Raw genomic sequence first — 24786 nt, forward strand, 5'->3', positions numbered from 1 at the left:
ATTGGTGAAAGAAGCCCAGGCATTTCCAATAAGAAGTTGTTCTTTCACCTGCTTCCTCACGGCCACTTCTTCCCTGTTAAGAAATGGTAGCCTGTTTAAAAAGGTGGCCCAGCGCTCCATAAGCAGGAAATTTAAAAGGTGTGTACAATCTCTTTATTTGGGAACACCATCTGAACATGTAAACTAAGCTCACCTTCTTTAATTTCAGGGCCAAACCATTTGGGGGAAAGAGTGCTGTGTCTGCAACTTACTATGAAATACACCCCCCCACCAAATTTGGATTAGTGGATGGATATAGGGATGAATAAACAGATATTTCATAAAGCACATATATATAGCACATATTATAGAATTTAAATAGTGCATATATGGGTGTTGGCTGTTAACTTTTTTCAGCATTTCTGTCTATATGAAAAATTTCATAATTAAATGTCAGAAATAAAGACTAAGTTTATTTGTGCAAGAAGAGCAATGTCTGGCCAAGCTCTGACCCAGGGAACAAAAACAATCTCTGGGGTACGCAGTCCTGAAAGGCAGGAGTGTGGCTCAATGTCAGAGCTGCTGGAAGCACTGTAAGCTCAAGGATTTTTAACATGGAATAATTTGTCAGAAAAAGAATTTGAAAGCAAGGACAAACATGAATAAGGCACTTTCACTCTTATTTATTACCATATTGGGAATTGTTTGGGGGAAATTTCAGAAGTGCTGTTTTTTAGAAGTGCTGAATTAAGTAATTTTTTTAAATAATTGAGAAAAGGCTTTTAGATTTTATGGCATCATCACCATAGAGCAAAATGAATACTGGACCTGAAAGCAGCAGCTGGGTTTCAACCTCGAATCTGCTGCTAGCCCTGGGTAGCCCTGGGAGCAGATTAACTTATCACTCCAAACCACAGCTTTCTCATCCATAAAAAGGAGCAAAGATATTAATACATAGCCCACCTTCCTGGTAGAAGAATAAATGTAGAAGCATTCTGAAAGCCATGAGGATGTCACCAGACAATGAGTTCTCAATGGAGCCAGTATCAGGCCCAAGGTGGGGGGTGGTTCTTGAGGGAGCACATAAAAATCTTTACTATTTCAATCTATGAAGCACAGATAAACATATAAAACAGAAGCAGATATACAGTCTATTTGTAGTACTGAAATTTTGCTGGGAAGGAATGATTAGGAAAGAAAAATATGTGTAAAAAGGCTTCAAAGGAAGGTTATAATACAAACAATATTGAGAATGTTTTGCCAAATAATCTTTAATTTCTACCATCTCCTAAATTATGTTCCCTTTTTCTGCAGGTAGGTTAATTTTATCCATCAGTTTGAGCACATTCAATTGAATACTTGGATTGAATACTTACATTTGAATTTTTTCTTTCTAGGAGAGAGTTAAAAAAAATACTTCTGGGAAGAAGAGTAAAACTGATGGACATTCTTTGCCTTTTCCAAAGTACATATAGTACCACTTAACCCAAATACCATTAGGCTTTGAAGGAAGGAATTTGCTAACAGGAATGAGGAATTAAATGAGCGTACTCACCCAATCTTTTTTGCCTCCTAGAAATTTATCAGCAGCGTTAGTTTTCCCTTGATTTAATTCAGTTCAATTGCATACTTCAAGCTCTTTGAGCCTAAGAGGTATGTGGAGAATTTAAAGAGAGTTCCAAGGAGAGTAATGAAGATGAATTAAGGATCGGAAAATAGGATCTGTTGGGAAAGATTCAAAGAACAAGGATTATTTAGTGTGAGGAAGAACAGGCAATCAGGTGGCTTCTAATAGTGGAAACCTGCTCCTTGGGAGAATATTCTCAGGTTCTTATCTGCCCTGAAGACCAAAGGAAGGGGAAGAGTGTATTTGAAGCAAGAGGGGCATGAGATTAGATATCAAGATAAAATATCTGTCCATGATGGAATCCTAGACTCTGACAAACCTTGATGGTATTTTTAAAAATAAAGTGCCTGTCTGTAGGAAGTTATCAGGAGAAGAAACAAGTAAGCCCTTTATGTTTTATTTTCTTGCCCTGGTCAGAGGCTGGCCAGCCAACCTGGCCTGTGTGGTCTCCGTGGCATTCGGCTTGATGGGAGGAAAGTTATTATTCCTGGAGCTGTGGCTTCAGGATGGCAGAGTATGAGTACCAAGCCCCAGGTAAGAGAGCAGACTTAGAGCAATACACCCAATTGCTTTGTCCATACAAGCAGGGCTGAAAGTGGGTGTTGGGAGCCCACACGTAGAGCCAGGGAATCAGTGTCAGAGAAGCAGCAGCAAGGAAGAGTGGGCCAAAGTGAGCTCCTGGGAGGGTGATCTGGGCTAGTTAGAGGAGAGAAATGGCCATGGCTAGGCTTTGGGGGCTCTTCAAAGGCTACTGTCAGAGTGGATCAAAATTCATGTAGAAGTCCTAGGAAGGTGTTAATCCCTTCCATGTTTGGGAACATCATTGGGAAAGTCATTGTTTCCCATCTTAGGTGTGTATCAGAATTTCCTGTGGAGCTTTGTTAACCTCACAGCCACCTTGGCTCCAGCCCTTGAGACTGGGATTTGATGGAAATATCACTTAGGATTCTGTTGTGAGCAACAGAATCAAAATTGGCTAAATTTAGAGGGAAAACGTAGGAGGGGTGGTGAAGGAAATGATTGGAAAGATATGGAGAAATTCCCTGAATGGAAAAAAAAGAGCTAAACAAGGGGCTTTGGGAAGGATCTGTGAATCAGTTATCTTCAGGGACCCAGGAAATAGGACGAATGCACCTCTGAGCAGTGAAGTGTGTAGTTGGGGTCCAAGCTCCAGGATATGATAGCCTGCTTTTATATCCTGCTTCTCTGTATTTCAGTTTGCCTTTTGGAAATGGGTGTGATGGATTTTACCTATGGGGTAGTCGTGAGCATTGAATGGGTTAATATACATGAAGAAAGTGCTTAGAACAATTCTTGGCACATAGTGAGTTCTTAATGCCTATTAGCAAATATTTTTGTTGTAGCTGTTAGGCTCTGCCATTCATGTGAATCAACTCTAACCATTTCTCTTAACAGTTTTCTCCTCAGCTTGCAAGGTCCAGGCTCAGAGCATCTGAGTAGCTTATGTTGGTTCACACATTCACCCCTTGGCCTGAGAATGTACAGGAACTTGATTAGCAGAATCACTGACAACAAGTCATGGTTGTTCCTTGGGTTTCATTCTTAACTCTTTGGAGATTCAGAAAACTGGAAGGAGAGCATGTTTTGTCCCATGGTGTTGAAGCATAAAGGACCAAGGTGTGAGCCATCAACACTGCCTATGTTGCCATGAAGACCCCTTTTGAAATTTCAGTGAGTCCAGAAAGGGAATGTAGGCCATTAGCAGAGCTGTCTTTCAAAAACTGTATTACTTCAATGGAAGCTGAGCTGTATATAAGATAGGCTGTTTGTTGCTAGGACAACAGAGGTAAGAAGACAGGAGCTCTTTCCCCAAGGAGCTCACATCTAGAGATTGCAAAGGCCAACCAACAATATCAGTCCTAACAAGATCATGGCCCTAACTCAGGCCTTTATAAAGTTTATAGAGAGGCTAGGAAACCATACCTAAACTGGTGTGAGTTAGCCAGGAAAGATTTTCCCAAGATGGCAGCATCTTACCTCTTATTATTAAGATCAGTGCCAGGTTAAGGCATAGACAGGTTAACAAACAAGTATTAGAATTCCAGGCAGAGGAAACAACCCAACCAAAAAAGGCCAAAGTCTATGAACAACCAAGGTGTGAAACTACAAGGCATTCTATATTAGGAACTTAAAGAATTGGGGGATGAGGATGTGGTGGAGCAAGAGTGTGTGTGCAAAGAACTGTTGAGTGAAAAAAAATCCACAACCTAAAAGTTGAGAATTATGTTTTATTCAGCAGACACACTGAGGACTTAAGTCCAGGAGACAGCCTCTCAGATAGCTCTAGGGACTGTTGTAAAGAAGTAAGGGAGGAGCCAGGATATATAGGATATATAGGAGTTTGGGGGGAAAAAAATGCCGAGAGTTGGAACATCAAAAGATTAAAGAAAAATTAGACATCTCAAGTTAATGAAGCTAGCACTTTTCTATGTATGGGAAGATGCAAGAGTCTGGGCTCAATGCAGTATTTCCTTAGAGACGCACCTTAACTACCTAGGGCCAGTATCCTGTTTTTTCCATCCTGAATCTCTTCAGATTTTACCACAGTGGGGGTGGCTACAGTGGTTGATGGCCATCAGTTCAGTTCAGTAGCTCAGTCGTGTCCGACTCTTTGTGATCCCATAAACTGCAGCACACCAGGCCCCTCTGTCCATCACCAACACCCATGTCCATTGAGTCAGTGATGCCATCCAGCCATCTCATCCTCTGTCGTCCCCTCCTCCTCCTGCCCCCAATCCCTCCCAGCATCAGAGTCCTTTCCAATGAGTCAACTCTTCGCATGAGGTGGCCAAAGTACTGGAGTTTCAGCTTTAGCATCAGTCCTTCCAATGAACACCCAGGACTGATCTCCTTTAGGATGGACTGGTTGGATCTCCTTTCAGTCCAAGGGGCTCTCAAGAGTCTTCTCCAACACCACAGTTCAAAAGCATCAATTCTTCGGCACTCAGCTTTCTTCACAGTCCAACTCTCACATCCATATATGACCACTGGAAAAATCATAACCTTGACTAGATGGACCTTTGTTGACAAAGTAATGTCTCTGCTTTTTAATATGCTGTCTAGGTTGGTCATAACTTTTCTTCCAAGGAGTTTTAATTTCATGGCTGCAATCACCATCTGCAGTGATTTTGGAGCCCAGAAAAATAAAATCAGCCACTGTTTCCACTGTTTCCCCATCTATTTGCCATGAAGTGATGGGACCAGATGCCATGATCTTAATTTTCTGACTGTTGAGCTTTAAGCCAACTTTTTCACTCTCTTCTTTTACTTTCATCAAGAGGCTCTTCAGTTCCTCTTCACTTTCTGCCATAAGGGTGGTGTCATCTGCATATCTGAGGTTATTGATATTTCTCCCGGCAATCTTGATTCCAGCTTTGTGCTTCCTCCAGCCCAGAGTAACATCCTTTGTTTACTGATGTGGCAGGTGACATTTTTTGTTCACAGGGACATATTCTAGATACACAAGCAAGACCATGTTACGAAGATTCTGCATACTATTCATTTAATCATTCAATAAATATTTATTGAGCAACTACTGTATACCAGCTCTTTTATAGACTCTAGAACAGCAGTAACCAGCGAAGCACAAAAATCTCTGCCCTTGTATAGTTTCTATTTGAATGGAAGAGATTGGCAAAAAGCATACAAGTAAAATATATAGTATCTCGGGTGATGATAAATGTAGTGGAAAAAAATGAACCAGAGCAGAGATATGGGTTATGCCAAGGAGAGGAGTTTCCACTTTTAAGTAGAATAGTCTGGGAAACCCAACTAAGTTGTTTTGACCACATGGCAGTGGAGAGCCAGTGAAGGCTTTGCAGTAACATGATGAGATTTACATCTTCTTCCTCACTATGAAAGATAAATTGGAGGATGATTAAAGTATGGGCAAGAAGACATGTAAAAATTTCAGCAGTTCAGGTGGATAGATAGTACAGCAAACATGGGGAGAAAGCAGGAGCATTTCGAGAGCAGTTAAAGAACCACATCCAATGAACAGGACTTAATGACTTTGGGGTTGGGAAGGAGGAAGGAGGGGAAGTTTTGTTTCCAACCCAGGAGTCAGGGCAAAGTTTCAGAGCAACATGCTGTGAGGGGTGGAGACCCACAGAGTAAAGGATTTAAATATTAGTTCACGTTTATGTTTATCATGATGGATATTCTTGTTGTTGTTGTTCTGTTGTGCCTGACTCTGTGACCACGTGAACAGCAGCCTGCCAGGCTTCCTGTTCTTCACAATCTCCTGGAGCTTGCTCAAACTTGTGTCCATTGAGTCATGATGCCATCCAACCATCTCATCCTCTGTCACCCCCTTCTCCTCTTGTCCTTAATCTTTCCCAGCATCAGGGTCTTTTCCAGTGAGTTGACTCTTCTCATCAGGTGGCCAAAGTATTGGAGTTTCAGCTTCAGCATCAGTCCTTCCAATGAATATTCAGGGTTGATTTCCTTTAGGATTGCCTGGTTTGATTTCCTTGCAGTCCAAGGGACTCTCAAGAATCTTCTCCAGCGCCACAGTTCAAAAGCATCAATTCTTCACCACTCAGCCTTCTGTATGGTCCAACTCTTAACATCCGTATGTGACTACTGGGAAAACCATAGCTTTGACTGGATGGACCTTTGTCGGCCTAGTGATGTCTCTGCTTTTTAATACACTGTCTAGGTTTGTCACAATTTTTCTTCCAAGGAGCAAGTGTCTTTTAATTTTATGGCTACAGTCACCATCCACAGTGATTTTGGAGCCCAAGAAAATAAAGTCTGCCACTGTTTCCATTTTTTCCCCATCTATTTGCTGTGAAGTGATAGGACCGGATGCCATGATCTTCATTTTCTGAATGTTGAGTTTTAAGCCAGCCTTTTCACTTTGTACTTTCACCTTCATCAAGGGACTCTTTGGTCTTCTTCACTTTTTGCCATTAGGGTGGTGTCATCTGCATATCTGAGTTTACTGATATTTCTCCTGGCAATCTTGATTCCAGCCTGTGCTTCATCACATGATGTAGTCTTCACGTAAGTTAAATAATCAGGGTGACAATATACAGCCTTGACATACTCCTTTCCCAATTTTGAATCAGTTCATTGTTCTGTGTCTGGTTCTAACTGTTGCTTCATGACCTGCATACAGGTTTCTCAGGAGGCAGGATATTCTTAAGTATGTCTGAAATTTTTTTCTTTAGTGTTTTTCATATTTTTTATAACTTTTCCAAGGGTGGAGGGAGGTGGGTTCCCTTATTAATCTTATTGAGTTGTTAGTCTGTTTAGTTTTGCATTTATCTGAGCTATTTCCCTGAGTAGCTAGAGGTATTTCTGTCTTTTCTTAAAAGCTACTTTTATCAGTATTATCAAAAACAAGTATTCCCTCTTACCTTCGTTTTTTTACTCCATTTTGTGTCTTTCAAGTATTTGTTGCTTATTTGCATTTTAGTTTAAAAAACTGTTTTAATAACTTCCTTGGGAATACTCGAGTCCAGAGTTCCTTTAGTTTAAGGTAGCATTATAGACATGTTGGGTGTTCCTGTGTCTTGTAGGATGCTTCCCACGATGCCTGGGCTCTCCACCCACTGGACGCCAGTAGCATCCTCCTGCTAGTCCTGACAATCAAAATTGTCTCTAGATATGGCCAAATATCCCTCGGGGCATAAAAACACCTACCCTCCCCACCCCCCCAAGTTGAGAACCACTGGTCTAAGAAAAATCTTTTACTTTTTATTTATTCTAATATTACCACTTATTTTAAAAGGTAGCTCAGTGGTAGAGAATCTATCAATGCAGGAGACGTGGGTTCAGTCCCTGAGTCAGGAAGATCCCCTGGATAAGGGAATGGCAATTCACTCCAGTATTCTTACCTGGGAAATCCCATGGACAGAGGAGCCTGGCAGGCTACAGTCCATGGAGTCTCAAAGAGTCGAACACAATTGAGCAACTGAACACACGCACACATATTTTAAAATCATAATCCCTGGGAAAACATAGGGTAAAAAGGAAAGGAGACAGAAAACAAGCCAAATGAATGGGAACTACTTTGATCCTGGGCATCCAACCTGGTATTGTGTGCATCTACAAGTTAGCAGAAGGTTTATAGCAAGTTTCTAAGGAGCCTGACTTGTGGTTACTTAGATAACTTAGCAAAACCATTGGTAACCTTTTAAGGAGGTTTATTACAGAAAGACTGGCTGGTAGATTTTTTAATAATACACTCTAGTCAAGACAGGAAGTAAAGCACCTCATTAGTGCCCCATAAAAATCCTGGAGAGTTTAAAGTAATTCCATTAGGATAACTAAAGAAAAGAAAGGGAGATTTCAAGTTTACTCAATCTTATTCTATACTATGTGATCTGACCACAGAATGTAAATTTCTTTTTTTAATTAGTTGTTATTGAAGTTTAGTTGCTTTACAATGTGTTAGTTTCTGCTGTATAGCAAGAAACTATATTCCCTCTTTGTCCCCAGAGAGCATTGAGTTCCCTGTGTTATACAGTAGGTTCTCATTAGTTATTATTTTATACATAGTCATAAATATATATATATATTTATATATGTCAGTCCCAATCTCCCAATTCATTGCATTCCCTCTTTTCCCCTTTGGTGTCCATACATTTGTTCTCTCCATCTGTGTCTCTATTTCTGCTTTGCAAACACGTTCATTTGTACCCTTTTTCTAGCTTCTACATACATGCGTTAATGTGCGATATTTATTTTTCTCTTTCTGACTTACTTCACTTTGTATGACAGTCTCTAGGTCCGTCCACGTCTCTGCAAATGGCACAGTTTTATTCCTTTTTATGGCTGAATAATGTTCCATTGTGTATATGTACCACATCTTCTTTATCCATTCATCTGTTGATGGACGTTTAGGTTGTTTCCATGTCCTGGCTATTGTAAATAGTGCTGCAGTGAACACTGGAGTACAAGTATCTTTTGTAATTATGGTTTTCTGTGGGTATATGCCTGGGAGTAGGATTGCTGGGTCATATGGTAGTTCTGTTTTTACTTTTTTAAGGAACCTCCATACTGTTTTCCATAGTGCCTGTATAAGTTAACATTCCTACCACCTTTGTAAAGGAGTTCCCTTTCCTCCACACCCTCTCCAGCATTTATTGTTTGTAGATTTTTTTGATGACAGCCATTCTGACTGGTATGAGGTGATACCTCATTGCAGTTTTGATTTGCATTTCTCTAATAATTAGTGATGTTGAGCGTCTTCTCACAAAGAATATAAAATTTCAGTACCTGCATGTTATTTCTCTCCCTTTCATGGAGATCTTTGATTTCTAATTAGAAGGAAATTACCCAAATCTATTTTTTCCTGAATGAAGTTGCCCCAGTATCACCAGTACAAATCCCCCCATCAAAAACCTTTCTCCCACACTTGATCTGTACCTCAGAGAATCTAGCAGTCTAGCGGCCCTGTGTAGGAGGTTGCTAAATTGGGTTTTTAAATTATTTCTATTAAGCAAAAACTTAACACATACCAGCTGCTGGCGGATTATAAAAGCTGTGGTTTTGTTTTTTTTTTTTTTCAATAATTGGAAACCTTGTTTACAGAGGGCTCACAGTATTCTTTAAATGCCTTTGTGTTAAATATAAAAGAACTTGTGTTTATCTAGGCAATGATAATCTGACTATAAAGCCAACTCATTTAAGGATTATGCTTCCTGTCTCTCACTATGCAGCTGTCACCCTACTGTTCTTTCAAGCTTTGCAAAATGCTGAAGATTCTTGCTTAAAATTAGAAGAATGAATTGGAAAACAAAACAAGTAGTTTGGAATACATCTAATTCTAAATCCCACGGAAATCTTTGAGAGACCCAAAATGTCACTATATCTGGGCAAATTCATTCCAAGTTCTCATTTGTTAACTCATTGACAGAATTCAGTTCATTCCAAAGGAATTTAGGTGCTCAGTTCTGGCAAAAGAAAAATCAAGGACAACTCAGGTAATTGAGTCTGAAGCTAGACTGTAGAACTTTGCTAGTCAATGAAGGCGTCCACATTGATTGTCATCTGCTCTGGAGAAGATGGGAAGTACAGTGATTAAAGGTGTGTGTGCTGAGTCCTAAGCCACTTACTAGATCTGTGACCTCAAGCTAGTTGTTTAGGGACTCTCTGAAAAATAAGTGTGCTCACTTCCCTCACAGGGTTGTTTGGAGGCTTAAATGAGAAAATACATGAAACCCTAAGGACAGCTCCTGGCAAAGAGTTGTTGTTCATTCATTCAGTCGTGTCTGAACTCCAAACAATCCTGGCAAAGAGTAGCCGTTCAATGAGGGTTAGCCTGTTACCACAATGTTCCAAGTCCCATTGTTTTTCATATGTATTATTTCATCTAATCTTTGGAACAGCCTTATTAAAATAGTATATTTTTGTAACTCTAGTTTTATTGAAAATCGAGAGAAATGAGATGCAAAGAAGTTTAATAACCCACTCAGGGTCACACAGCAATTGAATTGACAGCAGGGCTCTGTGTTCATAATCTCTGTCTCATTCTGCAAACATTTAATGAGTACAGGCACCCTTTGCTCTCAGAACAATCACTCTCCGAATATTTGCTATAATGACTCACAAAAGCTTTTGGCCAAAATCAGTCTCCCAGTTAAAAAGCTGCTATCACAAGTTCTCCTATGTGGGACAGCTTAAACTTCCACATGTACATGACTCCCCTTCAAAATGCACATTCTGCATTTCTCACGGGCTCCAAGGTGATGTCAATGCTGCTGCTCCGCAGGTCATACTTTGAGCAGCAGGGAAGCTAGATGATGGAAGAGGGGCTCCTTCAGACCTCAGAGCCCTCCTGATTGGCCTTCTGTTTAAACATGCATACTAAGTCGCTTCAGTTGTGTCCAACCCCTGGCAACCCTATGGACTGTAGCCTGCCAGGCTTCTCTGTCCATGGGGGTTCTCCAGATAAGAATCCTGGAGTTGGTTGCCATGTGTTCCTCCAGGGAATCTTCCCTACCCAAGGATTGAACCCATGTCTCCTGCAGCATCTGTAGGCAGATTCTTTACCGCTGAGCCATAGGGGAAGCCCCCTTGTTTAAACATACTGAACATTATATTCATAACTCTCCCCACTTCTCCCCTGAAGGTTTAGTTCCTCAGTACTTGTTTAGGCCAGGTACCCTGGGGCACTACCAACTCAGGTCTAATTTAGATAGTATCTTTCAAATCTGCAGTAGTATCTCATTGTTTACGATAGAACATGTTCAGTGTAGAAGGATAGTAAAATTCCTGTTCCATTCAACCATGGACTGCACACAAACATACCTAGTCATTATTTTATGAAGTGTTAAACAATTTTATAGTTAGTATTTAGATATTTCATATTATGCAGAAATTCTTAAATTGTTATATATTTAAAGCATTTTAGTAATGTCTGGGACATGGATATTTTTGGATGTTTTACAAATGAATTATTATTTTTTCCATTTAAAACAGTAGGATATAGACTTTTGTTATTTGAAACTCTAGTGACCAACACATTTTTAGAAATGGATTAGGTTCAGATAACAAGAAGTGCCTGCATTCACTCTGTGCCAGACATCGGGTGAAATTCTAGGAATACAATGGTGACGAAGACAAAAATAGCTGCTTAAAAAAACTCACAGAATAGTTAGAGAAGAAACAAGCAAGTTAAGATTTAAAATATGGTAGGATGTCAAGTTTTTCAGCAGAGATAGGTAGAAGGAGCTTTAAGAGCATGGAAAATAACGGGCCTGCCTCTTTCTTTGGTACACAGGAGGCTCTTTCTGGATACCAATGATAGCTAATACCCATTGTATATCTAGGTACTCCAGGCACTGTTGCAAGCATGATGTATGTATTTACTCATTTAATTATTAAAACAACTTAATGAAGCAGATACTTTTGTTACCATCTCCATTTTAAAGATGAGGAAACTGAGGTACAGAGAAGTTAGTAACCTGCTTATGGACACACTGATGTGGCCTTAAAGCCAGGCAGTCTGAGTCTAGAGCCTGCCCTTCCAAGCATCTTGTGATCCACCTTTATTTTATTAAAATGAAGTTCAGGATCTTAAAGGAAGAACATACCAAAAAATGATGGATGTGTTAGGGGTGCATTTATAGAACTGTAAACGATTTGCTTTGATTGGAGCCTGTGATGGTCATGGGCTGATGAGGCCATGAGGTGGGAAGCTATGACAATTGCGCTGGCTTCACATGTAGAGGAGCATATGCATGGATCCTGTGGACTGGGCTGGACAGAACTAAAACCGTCTTCAATAGTCACAGTGCTGGCACTAATTATGTATGAGCTATGATACACAGTTATGAAATAGTTTTCCATATATTACATGAGTGTTGTTGCTTTCCAATCAGTCATCTTGGGAAGCTGTGCTTTTATTCCTCCAGCTTCGCATTGCTCATAGTGTCCTGGGAATGCTTTTCTAAAGTATCTTTAGAACAAGTCATAGTGCACATCTTATTACTAGAAAACCATGCTTCATTTTTGTCTCAAATGGATTTCCTCGTTGGGTCACTCACCCTATTTACTAAATTTAGCTCTGAATAACTTTTGCCTGTTTGTTATAATAACATCTACTCTCAAATCCATTCTCAAAAAACAAATGTATGTTTCTATTTACCAGTGATTCTGAAACTTCAGTATATGCTTAAATATCATCGAGGGGGACTTCATTAAATAGCACATCAAAGCCCCACCTTCAGTATTTCTGAATCAGTTCTTCTTAAAAAGGGATCGGGAATCTGCAACCTTTAACATGCATCCTAAAATTTCTGTTTTGAATGACCAGACCACACTTGGAAAAATGAAGCTGTTAGGATATTCAAGAGAAAGGGTAACAATTATTAAGGCCAGTTCCAGAAAAGGAATTCCAAATGTGTTCTGATCAACAGTGATGTCAGTGGCAAATACTGCCCTCCTAGGGGGACTATTACCCAGCTGTTGTTGTTTAGTCGGTAAGTCACATCCAGCTCTTTACAACCGTGGACTTCAGCACACAAGACTCCTCTCTCCTCCACTGTCCCCTGGAATTTGCTCAAATTCATGTCCATTGAGTGGGTGATGCTATGCAACCATTCATCTTCTGAATCCCCTTCTCCTTCTGCCCTCAATCTTCCCAGCATCAGACCTTTTCCAATGAGTTGGCTCTTTACATCAGGTGGCCAAAGTATTGGAGCTTCAGCTTCAGCATCAGTCCTTCCAATGAATATTCAGGGTTTATTTCCTTTAGAATTGACTGGTTTAATCTTCTTGCTGTCCAAGGGACTCTCAAGAGTCTTCTCCAGCATCAATTCTTTGGCATTCAGCCATCGTTATGGTCCTACTCTCACATCCGTAGATGACTACTGGAAAAACCATAGCTTTGACTAGACAGATTTTTGTCAGCAAGGAGATGTCTCTGCTTTTTAATACACTGTCTAGGTTTGTCATAGCTTTCCTTCCAAGGAGCAAGTGTCTTTTAATTTCATGGCTGCAGTCACCATCTGCAGTGATTTTGGAGCCCAAGAAAATGAAATCTGTCACTTCTTCTACTTTTCCCCCTTCTATTTGCCGTGAAGATGGGACCAGATGCCATGATCTTAGTTTTTTGAATGTTGAGTTTTAAGCTAGCTTTTACATCTCCTCTTTCACCCTCATCAAGGCGCTCTTCAGCTCCTCTTCACTTTCTGCCATTAAAGTGGTATCATACATATCTGAAGTTGTTGATATTTCTCCCAGCAATCTTGATTCCAGCTTATGATTCACCCAGAGTGGTATTTCACATAATGTACTCTGCATAGAAGTTAAATAAGCAGGGTGACAATATATAGCCTTGTCATAGTCCTTTTCCAGCTGTGAACCAGTCCATTGGTCCATGCCCAGTTCTAACTGTTGCTTCTTGATCTGCATTATACAGGTTTCTCAAGAGACAGGGAAGGTGGTCTGGTTCTCCCATCTCTTTAAGAATTTTAAGTTTGCTGTGATCCACAGAGTCAAAAAAGTTGACTTTTTCACAGAGTGAAAAAGTTGGCTTAAAACACAACATTCAGAAAACGAAGATCATGGCATCTGGTCCCATCACTTCATGGGAAATAGATGGGAAAACAGTGGAAACAGTGTCAGACTTTATTTTTGGGGGCTCCAAAATCACTGCAGATGGTGACTGCAGCCATGAAATTAAAAGACGCTTACTCCTTGGAAGGAAAGTTATGACCAACCTAGATAGCATATTCAAAAGCAGAGACATTACTTTGCCAACAAAGGTCCATCTAGTCAAGGCTATGGTTTTTCCAGTGGTCATGTATGGATGTGAGAGTTGGACTGTGAAGAAAGCTGAGTGCTGAAGAACTGATGCTTTTGAACTGTGGTGTTGGAGAAGACTCTAAGAGTCCCCTTGGACTGCAAGGAGATCCAACCAGTCCATTCTGAAGGAGATCAGCCCTGGGATTTCTTTGGAAGGAATGATGCTAAAGCTGAAACTCCAGTACTCTGGCCAGCTCATGCGAAGAGTTGACTCATTGGAAAAGACTCTGATGCTGGGAGGGTTTGGGGGCAGGAGGAGGAGGGGACAACAGAGGATGAGATGGCTGGATGGCATCACTGACTCAATGAACATGAGTCTCAGTGAACTCCGGGAGTTGGTGATGGACAGGGAGGCCTGGCGTGCTGCGATTCGTGGGGTCGCAAAGAGTCGGACACGACTGAGCGACTGAACTAAACTGAACTGACAGAGTCAAAGGCTTTAATCTAGGCAATTAAGTAAAAGTATATGTTTTTTTGGAACTCCTTTACTTTCTCCATGATCTAACAAATGTTGGCAATTTGATTTCAGGTTGCTCTGCCTTTTCTGAACCCAGCTTGTACATCTGGAATTTCTCAGTTCATATGCTACTGAAGGTTAGCTTGAAGGATTTTGAGCATAACCTTGCTAGCATGTGAACTGAACACAATTGTACAGTAGTTTGAACATTCTTTGGCATTTCCCTCTGAGATTGGAATAAAAACTGACCTTTTCCAGTCTTGTAACCATGCTAAGTTTTCCAAATTTGCCAACATATTGAGCGCAGCACTTTAACAGCATCATGAAATTATGAAATAATTTAGGATTGAAAAAGCTCAGCTGGAATTCTGTAACCTCCATTAGCTTTGTTCATAGTAATGCTTCCTAAGCCCCAGTTGACTTCACACTCCAGGATATCTGGCTCTAGGTGAGTGACCACACCATCATGGTTATCCAGGTCATTAAGACCTTTTTTGTATAGTTCTTCTGTGCATTCTTGCCACCTCATCTTAATATCTTCTGCTTCTGTTAGGTCCTTGCCATTCTGTCCTTTTTCTCACTCATCCTTGCCAGAAATGTTCCCTTGATATCTCCAGTTTTCTTGAAGAGATATCTGGTCTTTCCCATTCTGTTGTTTTCCTCTATGTCTTTGCATTGTTCATTTAAGAAAGGGAGGGAGGTGGAAGCGGGGTACACGATGGAGGGGACAAATGTATACCTATGGCCAATTCATGTTGATATATGGCAAAACCATCACAATATTGTAAAATAATTATCTCCCAATTAAAATAAATAAATTTTAAAAAAGAAGGCCTTCTTATCTCTCTGAAACTCATCTCTCTGAAACTCTGCCTTCAGTTGGGTATATCATTCCCTTTCTCCCTTGCCTTTTGCTTCTCTTCTTTCACAGATATTTGTAAAGCCTCCTCAGATAACCACTTTGACTTCTTGCATTATTTTTTCCTTCGGGATGGTTTTGGTCACTGCTTCCTGCACAGTGTTACAGACTCCATCCACAGTTCTTCAGGAACTCTGTCTACCAGATATAATCCCTCGAATCTGTTTGTCATTTCCACTGTATAATCAGAAGGGATTTGATTTAGGTCATACCTGAATGATCTAGTGGTTCTCCATACTTTCTTTAATTTAAGTCTGAATTTTGCAATAAGGAGCTTATGATCTGAGCCATAGTCAGCTCCAGGTCTTTTTTTACTGATTGTATAGAGCTTCTCCATCTTTGGCTACAAAAAACATAATCAATCTGATTTCAGTATTGACTATCTGGTGATGTCCATGTGTAGAGTCGTCTCTTGTGTTGTTGGAACAGGGTGTTTGCTATGACCAGTGCATTCTCTTGACAAAACTCTGTTAGCCTTTGCCTTGCTTCATTTTGTACTCCAAGGCCAAACTTGCCTATTACTCCAAGTATCTCTTAACTGCCTACTTTTGCGTTCCAGTCCCCTATGATAAAAATGATATCTTTTTGGTGTGAGTTCTAGAAGAGGATGTAGGTCTTCATAGAACCAGTCAACTTCAGCTTCTTCAGCATCAGTGGTTGGGGCATAGACTTGGATTATTGTGATGTTGAATGATTTACCTTGGAAATGAACCGAGATCATTCTGTCATTTTACAGATTGCACTCAAGTACTGCATTTCAGACTCTTTTGTTGACTATGATGGCTACTCCATTTCTTCTAAGGGATTCTTGCCCACAGTAGTAGATATAATGGTCATCTGAATTAAATTTGCTCATTCACATGGATTTTGGGCTTCCCTAATAGCTCAGTTGGTAAAGAATCCACCTGCAATGTAGGAGACCTGGGTTTGATCCCTGGGTTGGGAAGATCCCCTGGAAAAGGGAAAGGCTACCCACTCCAGTATTCTGGCCTGGAGAATTCCACTGATGGTATAGTCCATGGGGTTGCAAAGAGTCGGACACAACTGAGCAACTTTCACTTCACATCGATCTTAGTTCACTGATTCCTAAGGTGTCGATATTCAATTTTGCCGTCTCCTGCTTGTCTATGTCCAATTTACCTTAATCCATGGACCTAACATGCCAGGTTCCTATGCAATATTGTTCTTTACAACATCAGACTTTACTTTCACCACCAGACATATTCACAACTTTCTGCATTGGTCCAGCCTCTTCATTCTTTCTGGAGCTATTTGTAATTATCCTCTGCTATTCCCCAGTAGCATATTGGACACCTTCCAACCTGGGGGGCTCATCTTCCAGTGTCATATCTTTTTGCTTTCATACTATTCATGGGGTTCTCCTGGAAAGAATACTGGAGGGTTTTGCCATTTCTTCCTCCAGTGGACCATGTTTTGTCAGAACTCTTCATCATGACCTGTCTGTCTTGTGTGGCCCTGTACAGCATAGCTCATAGTTTCTTGAGTTACACAAGCACTTTCGCCAGGATAAGGCTGTGATCCATGAAGGGGAGTCTCCTGTAGATGGTTCTTATTTAGAGAATGATGTTCAGTTATACTTATTTAAAAAAAATCAGCCACCATTTTGCACAGTCACCCCACATAACTGAAGTCACTTGTGTCTTGGGGAGTACCCATTTCGGGTGTGTGTTTGCTCAATGGTTGGCTTAGTATCCTCCTTTTGCAAAGAGTGGTGCTCCTTTCAGAACCAGGTGGATCATGAAAGGATCCAGCATTGGAAGATGGAGCAAAATACCCACAAATTATTACTTTTTTCCTAAAAAGGTTGGACTTCTTTCACTTCTGAAACTGGATCACTAAACCCCAAGAGCCAGTCACGCTCACAGTGACCAGCTTCACCAGTGTGATGGGCTGTCCAGCTTTAGCCATTGTCCTGGCGGGCGACTTCCCTTCATGTTGGGATATGTTGTGTTTTTGTCCCTTCCTAAGTCCATGTGACTACCTAAATTAGCCCTCCATCTTTCTTAAGTTGCCTAATTTTAACGACGTAATTCTCAATGAAAATGGAGGAATTTCAGAGCTGTTTTACTTATTATTTATCAATTGTCCTTTGTCTCATTCACTGAAGAGAATCTCATACACCTGGAAATTGAAATTCTTTAATAAAACAAATCTGTGTTTCACAGGTACCTAATGATCCCATCAATATTTAATATGAAGCAGTGCCTGGGGCAGAGTAAGGCTCCTTTAAGGCGGTACTCGGTCACAAGGAGGACGTTACTGTAGTCAGATCCCTTGTCCCTCAGAGCCCTGATGTCAGCTGACTGTGCTTTGTCAGGGTCTGAGTATCCAAAATGATCCATCTTGAAAAAATGTGGATATTCTATGATTTTTCTGGCATCATGTAACTTAAATTTAGCTCTTGACAGCTCAAAAGCTCAGTGAGAGGTGGAGAGACAGAATGTTTAGATTCCTGTGAGAAAAAGTTTAGGAAAAGGAAGAGGTGATTGTTATAGCTTTTTATCCCAGTCATTATTTCTCTCTTTAACACTAACAAGGACAGCTATATTTTCTTTACGAGCTACAGAGACAACACCAGAAAGAGAGATTGAATCAGATCACTATCAAAACAGCTAGGACAGTGGGAGCCGTGATTGGATGTCTGTCCACATCCTCTGTCTTCACTCTCTCTTACTTCCACCTTTCCTCTCCCCCATGTGTGGCTTTGCCAGATTTAGAAGGAGAAAAAAAAAAAAGAAATGAAAACAGGATGTCTAGATAAATTTGAATTTCAGACAAATGAAGAATAGTATTTTAGTACACATTTTGTGTGATATTGGGTGCCTATTCCATGACGGTATTCCACGTGGAGTCTCTCCCACACGATTCAGTGCTCTTGTTTTATTTTCTTGCAGTTTTCATGTGCAGATTTGTTCTTCAATTGGGTCAAAGGGTCCTTCAGGCAGGATCTTATCTGGTGTTTCTCAAGGCACCCTAGATATTGACTTCCCTATTTGGGGGACTATGTTAGATTTTTCAAAAGTTACCTTCTACTGCAAGTACAGAACACCCCTGAGCTCTTTATATATTTCCTCTCATATCTCTGAGGTCATCACTTCATGAACAATGACCAGGCTGAGCACAGAGCTCTGAGCATAAGTGTGCTGTGTATTTTTATGAGTGATAGACGAACTGAAAGCTATTTGTTGTCTGAAGAGGCAATTAAATTAACTTACCTGCATGCCAGGAGTTAGTAGTAAGCTCTATCTGCCATGCTATCCATCTGGGAAGTTAGGTTAATTACTCTTCCCTTTTGGAAAGATAAGAGGATGGAGGAAGGGAATGAGGTTGGGAGCTATACCTAGTTTTGTAAACGTATGTCCTAAGAGTAGGAAAGAACTGAGAAAGCTAATGTTGTTGCTAAGTCGCTTCAGTCATGTCCAACTCTGTGCGACCCCATAGACCGCAGCCCACCAGGCTCCACCGTCCCTGGGATTCTCCAGGCAAGAATACTGGAGTGGGTTGCCATTTCCTTCTCCAATGCATGAAAGTGAAAAGTGAAATGGAAGTCGCTCAGTCATGCCTGACTCTTAGCGACCCCGTGGACTGCAGCCCACCAGGCTCCTCCATCCATGGGATTTTCCAGGCAAGAATACTGGAGTGGGGTGCCATTGCCTTCTCCAGAGAAAGCTAATAGAATGATGTAAATGACAAAATGTGCAACTCACATTCAAAAGCTTCCTAGTATGTAGAGTCATGGTACACATCAGATAACAAGGTGCCTTTTTACATACTTTGTGCTTCGATTAATGCTATTATTTAGATCATCCTTTGTAAGTGACACCTAGCAGGCTTCAAGCCTTAAAGATTAAGAGTGATGAATGCCCTCTCTTGGTTCAGTGCGTTTCAAGTGTAAAATGCACAGAAGAGTGAACGCATATTTAGACATGTCTAGATGATTAGTTTTATGCCAGCTAGGCTTGCCCAAGGCAGGCTTGTCAAGATGGTCCCCTTGGCTCTCCCTTTTGAAACTTCCTCTAGTGCATAGCTCCCTACTGCCCATTTCAGTTTAGTTCAGTCACTCAGTCATTTCCGACTCTTTGTGACCTCATGGACTATAGCATGCCAGGCCCCCCTGTCCATCACCAACTCCCAGAGTTTACCCAAACTCATGTCCATTGAGTCGGTGATGCCATCCAATCATCTCATCCTCTGTTGTTCCCTTCTCCTCCCACCTTCAATCTTTCCCAGCATCAAGGTCTTTTCAAATGAGCCAGCTCTTCGCATCAGGTCCCCTGCATCATTTGAAGGGTAGAGGTAAGCTAGGAAACTGCCTTCAGATACCACCACTCTGTCCTGCTGAGAAAACTGCCCATTTGACTATATACAGAAATGACTGTAAATGAAATAGCCGCCCAGCTCATATTCTACTTTAGCAAATAAACATGAACTTGCTGTTTATAAGCATCAATGAAAATCTATAACTTCTTGTAGCTCTACATATCTTCAGTGTCCCTGGAATCAGACTAGGAAGAATAAAAGTGGAACATGGGAATTCATGTTAATTTCTCACCAACTCCAACACCTTTAACCTAAGAAAACAAAGTTCATACAAAAGTAGATTATCACATATATGTGGTAGAAATCCAGTGTGATTACCCCAAGGCTCAAGATATGATTGAAAAATCTTTTCTGGAATTTTATGCTTTTCAGTCAACTCATAAATCTTATCCTCCAAAGTTTATACCTCTGATGTCAAATGAATTTTAGCCCATTAGCCATTTGTTGAAAAAATGTTAGGATGTAGGTTTTATCTGTAAAGAGACCAAATTAAGCTTATTTTTTTAATCCTGGTGTACACCCCATTTTTATTACAACCAAATATTGAAACAATTAGAGGAAGATTGAAATAAATATTTATGTTTTATTCATGCTAGAAGTACTTATTCTCTCCTTCAGGATGAAGCCTTGTAATACTGTTATCAATTCCTTAATATTAAAATAAGCCTCATTTTATTTCCTTTGAAAATTTTTTTATTGGATGTTTGAGTTTGGGTGGGAATGAGCCTAATGATTAGAGAAATATGGCAATTCTAGATCATTTTTACTCAAGAAAGTTGAGTGTGTTGGTTAACTCCAGAATGTCTTAGGTCTCTGATTTGGGGAATAAAAACTGTAATAAAATTATTTCCAGGACTCTAGCTCTGTTTATTTGAATAGTAGTTTTATCTATCTGATTTGAATTCAAATGCATTATTAATACTTTTCTTCTTTTTTAATATAGGTGGAAAACAGACCAAAATATTATGGAAGAGAGTATGTATTCTGCTATTCATTGTTTTAATAACATAATAAGTAGTAATTTTCATATGTCATTTAAATATTAAATATTAAAAATTTTCCAATATATAGTCTTCATCAAATATCCATTGTGCAAGAGTTTAATAATAAGGATAAATGCAATCAGATCCTTTTGTATTGAATTTTTCTTATAATATTCAGGTGTTTGGCTTTCACAAATGTGGGAGGATCACTATCTCCTGCTACATTCAGTTCTTTTCACAAAAGCAGCCACTGAGTGCCTGGAAGTATTTGAAACATAAGGCAGCATTTTCCATAGTTGTGGCTCTCTTAGTCTTTCGTCTCACTTTCTACCTTAATACCATATAAACAGCTCGAGTCAAAGACTGTAAACTCAGGCCGAATTCCTGGCTTTCACGCACCTCAGTAAGTGCAACACTCAGGAAAGTCATCCCATTTCCTTGCAGTCTCATAAAACCGAAATGATGATTTCTCTTGATGTGGATCTATTAGCCAAATTACCTTAATACCATAATTATGATTTCCCCCATTTTCCTCTTAATTTCATCTCTTGTTTTACTTTCTGAGAAACCTACTGCAAAGCAAATATGCATTACCATAAAAACAATCAGCAGGCTGGGGCTGTGGCCTGGTGCACAGCTCACAGCAGACAGAACTGCCCAGCACAGAGTCAGGGTAGATACATAGTTCACTCTTCTTCCCACGTCCAACCTGGAGGCATTCAGAGACAAAATCTCTTTCAAGTCCACCGACCAAACTCAAACCTCCTTCCTCTATTCCCTTACCCATCAGAGCTTCACTCTTGTGATTAATGATGCTATTATTTGTCCCAGTTCAGCAGCTACTTCCTAATTGCCATGGCTGCATTTCTGAACCTTCCTACTGGGCCTTGAAAATGCAGCTAGGGGTTCTGGAGTACCTGCCTGGACCATTGGCCTCCTCTCTTCCACCCCACATCCCTAACAGTCAACCTCGATATAAGATGACATTTTTTTCTTCAGTATACTGTTTTGGATTTTACTCCAGAACAACACCAAAAATAAAGAATTAAAAAAGAAAATGAAAATCTAATATATACTTCTAAAATAGAACACTTTTGTACATGAATTCCAAAAGGAACTCTATTCATTGTCTTTTCCTTTTTCGCATAAAACTTTTATTGAATAACCTCCTAGTTCTCATCCTCAAACCCCAATCCACATAAACTGTGTAGTGAGAGGAGACCAAAGAAACCACAAAAAAGGAACGTTTGCCATTAGAGGGAAGTTAGCTTAAAAACTTCAGATTCTGTGTTTCCCTTTCTTTTTAAAAAATAAAAGGTTTTTTAAATTCCATTCAAAATATAAGATATGCTCTCTTCAGGAAACATTTGTACATATTTTTTTCTTAGAAAGAATCACAATAAAGTGTGGACAATGGGTGTCATTAGTGAAAAGGGAATTTGTATTTTTCTACTGTTTATATTTTTATTTCTTTTGTGCCTTTTAATTTTCCCACTGTGGATAGGTATTACTTCGGTTTTTAAAAAGTTAAACGATACCTAATTAACTGGGGAAAATTAAAGCACAGGGATCGAACCCAAGTCTCCCACATTGCAGGCAGATTCTTTACCAGCTGAGCTACAAGGGAAGCCCAAGAATACTGGAGTGAGTAGCTTATCCCTTCTTCAGTGGATCTTCCTGACCCAGGAATTGACCTAGGATCTCCTGCATAGCAGGCGGACTCTTTACCAACTGCACTATCAGGGAAGCCCGTATAGGAATTGACAATGTGGAAAATACCATAACCTGCCATTAGAGAGAAGTATTGTTAACTTTTTTCCCTTCACCTCTTTCTTTCCAGTCTTTGTGCAGGCTTTCTTTTTGAAAAGTTGGGATCATAATATATATATATAATGTCCTATATATATATATATATATATATATATATATATATATATTATGTCCTATATATATATAGGACACTTTTAAATCTATCCCTAAAGGGGATGCTGAGCTGCACGCTGAGTCTTCAGGTGCACAAAATTGTTACTTCTTTCAAACAATTGAATTTATCTTAGTTTTTGACACTTGGCATCTGCTGCTGGCCATCCCTGAAAGTTTAAACAGAGAGAGTTTAAACAAAGCTGCTTCCTGGTTAGCCGCCTCCTCTTGTGGTTTTCGCCCTTCTCCACCCAGAGAGTGGTCTGGGCCTGGGGTGTCCGGTTTCTCTGCCCTCCTCTGTGTGTGTCTCTTCCTGCCATGGTCATCCCCACAACCCCCCTGCCCGTCCGGTTGTATCCTGGACATCCCAGCCTAAACATCTTCTGCACCAGCTTCTGCCCTTTCTGACTCTGATGTGGGAAACTTTCCAGTGCCCTCTACTCTTCTACCCTCCCCAAGTCTGTCTGTCTGTCTCTCTTTCTGTCTCTCTGTCTCTCTCTCACTGGCCTGGTAACTGCAGGCTGCCCTCAGGTCCCTGCTCAGACCATCTGTCCAGTCTTCTCCAGCCCCAGCTCTTGCTACAAACTAGGTCTCCAGTCTATGGGCATACCACCCTAAACGCACCCAAGCTCGTCGTCAAAGGAGGCTTCTCCTCCTCCCAAATCAGACCCACTGAGCCTGGGCTCTGGCCAGATTTCTCCCAATTTCCCTCCCAAATAACTGGGGACACTGGTCTCCTTTTGGGCAGTTTTGGGCAGGAGGATTACTCTTATGTCACACAGTACGTTTATCCTCACCCCAGAAATGCACTGCTCCAAGACCTCCATGTGTGGGCTTTCAAGATTTAAAACCAAAATTTGAGAAGCCACAGCCCCTCTTTTTCCCAAGCTATCACTGCCCTAGACTTTTGAGAGTTGATTTGAGAACTCAAAGCCAGAACATTGGGACCTCGCTCCCCTAAGACTAAAGCTTCAGCTTGTAAGATCTAGCTGTACAGAATAGAAGGGAATTAGGACATAAAAATTGTGATACATGAACTTCCCTGGTGGCTCAGTGGTAAAGAATCTGCCTGCAATGCAGGAAGCACAGGAGACTCAGGTTTGATCCCTGAGTTGGGAAGATCTCCTGGAAGAGGGCATGGCAACCCATTCCAGTATTCTTGCCTGGAGAATCCCATGGACAGAGGAGCCTGGCAGGCTATAATCCATAGGGTCACAAAGAGTTGGACACGACTGAAGCAACTTAGCATGCACCCATTGTGATAGGTATATTTTTTTTCCAAAAAATTATCCTGGTACATGTGTCCTGTAAATAATCTTTGCATTCCTGGGGAAAAAACTGTGTAGCCATTTCCCTCCCTTCCCTCTCCCTTCCAGGAAGGTAAAAGAGGATTATTTGTCCAGAAATTTTTTTCTCTAATTTATTCTTCCAAATTCTCTAAGATTGGGGAATCCTAGAAAGAGAGTGTTGTTCCCTTTCCCAAGAGCCCAGGGCCCCTTGGTACCGACCTAACCCTGCAACCCAGCTCCCACCTTCCTCTGTAACACAGAATGATCAAATCTCTGAAAACAGCGTTGAGCAGCTGTTATTGTTTGAGGGTGACAGAGAGCCGGCTGGTTGACTGTCCCTAACTGAGGTCCTGTTCTCTTCTCCCCTGGCATCACCATACGCTCTCTAGGGCTCAGACATCCCTTCCAGAGCGAGGCAGTCTCTGGCTAAGCCTGAAATCCTACTGCATTTTCTACCTGCATGTGTAGAATAGCAAGGGAAATAGCAAGGGAAAAAATAAACATTATCTTTTAAAACAGAAAAATAGGTACATTCTCCACACACATCCCTAAGCGATTGCTCTCAAAATTTAAAGAAGTGGAAGACTGTTCATGACTGCTGGCTATTCTTTCCAGTGAATGAGCCTCTTAAATGAACAGCACCCCACACCTGAAGTAAGCAGGGTGATAATCAGTATGTGTTCATCTGCAATCAGGATAATACATAGTGAGCGGGGAGCTAAATTGGTAAATGCTCTTTTGTTATTCCCCGCGGTTAAAAGAGGAGTTGTAACCTGGCTTTTGGTTCTGACTTTAATTTTCAGCTTGTGAGCAAAGACAATAGCAGAAAGCCAGGTGGACTTGGCCTTCTTCCTTTTGTTTTGCGTGTTATCTGTTTGGGTGCATGCTGGGAGGTGGGTCCAAGCCCATCTGGAACTATACATTAGTATAGTTCCTTCTTCATTAAGGTGAGGAGCCGTAAATTCCAGTGGTCCCACCATGTTTTTTAA

The 24786-nt window shown here is 40.6% G+C and overlaps 1 protein-coding gene across 1 annotated transcript in view; it reads left to right on the plus strand.

Annotated features, from left to right (window-relative positions):
* Positions 1-24786, plus strand: part of CHN2 (chimerin 2) — a 339759-nt gene that overhangs the window by 186323 nt on the left and 128650 nt on the right. Inside the window, exon 4 of the mRNA XM_027539419.1 lies at positions 20549-20580. Within this exon, the coding sequence (XP_027395220.1) occupies positions 20549-20580 (32 nt within the window). The remainder of the gene's footprint in view (positions 1-20548; positions 20581-24786) is intronic.

The sequence above is a fragment of the Bos indicus x Bos taurus genome, chromosome 4 (assembly GCF_003369695.1).
Source record: "Bos indicus x Bos taurus breed Angus x Brahman F1 hybrid chromosome 4, Bos_hybrid_MaternalHap_v2.0, whole genome shotgun sequence".
Lineage (NCBI taxonomy): Eukaryota > Metazoa > Chordata > Mammalia > Artiodactyla > Bovidae > Bos > Bos indicus x Bos taurus.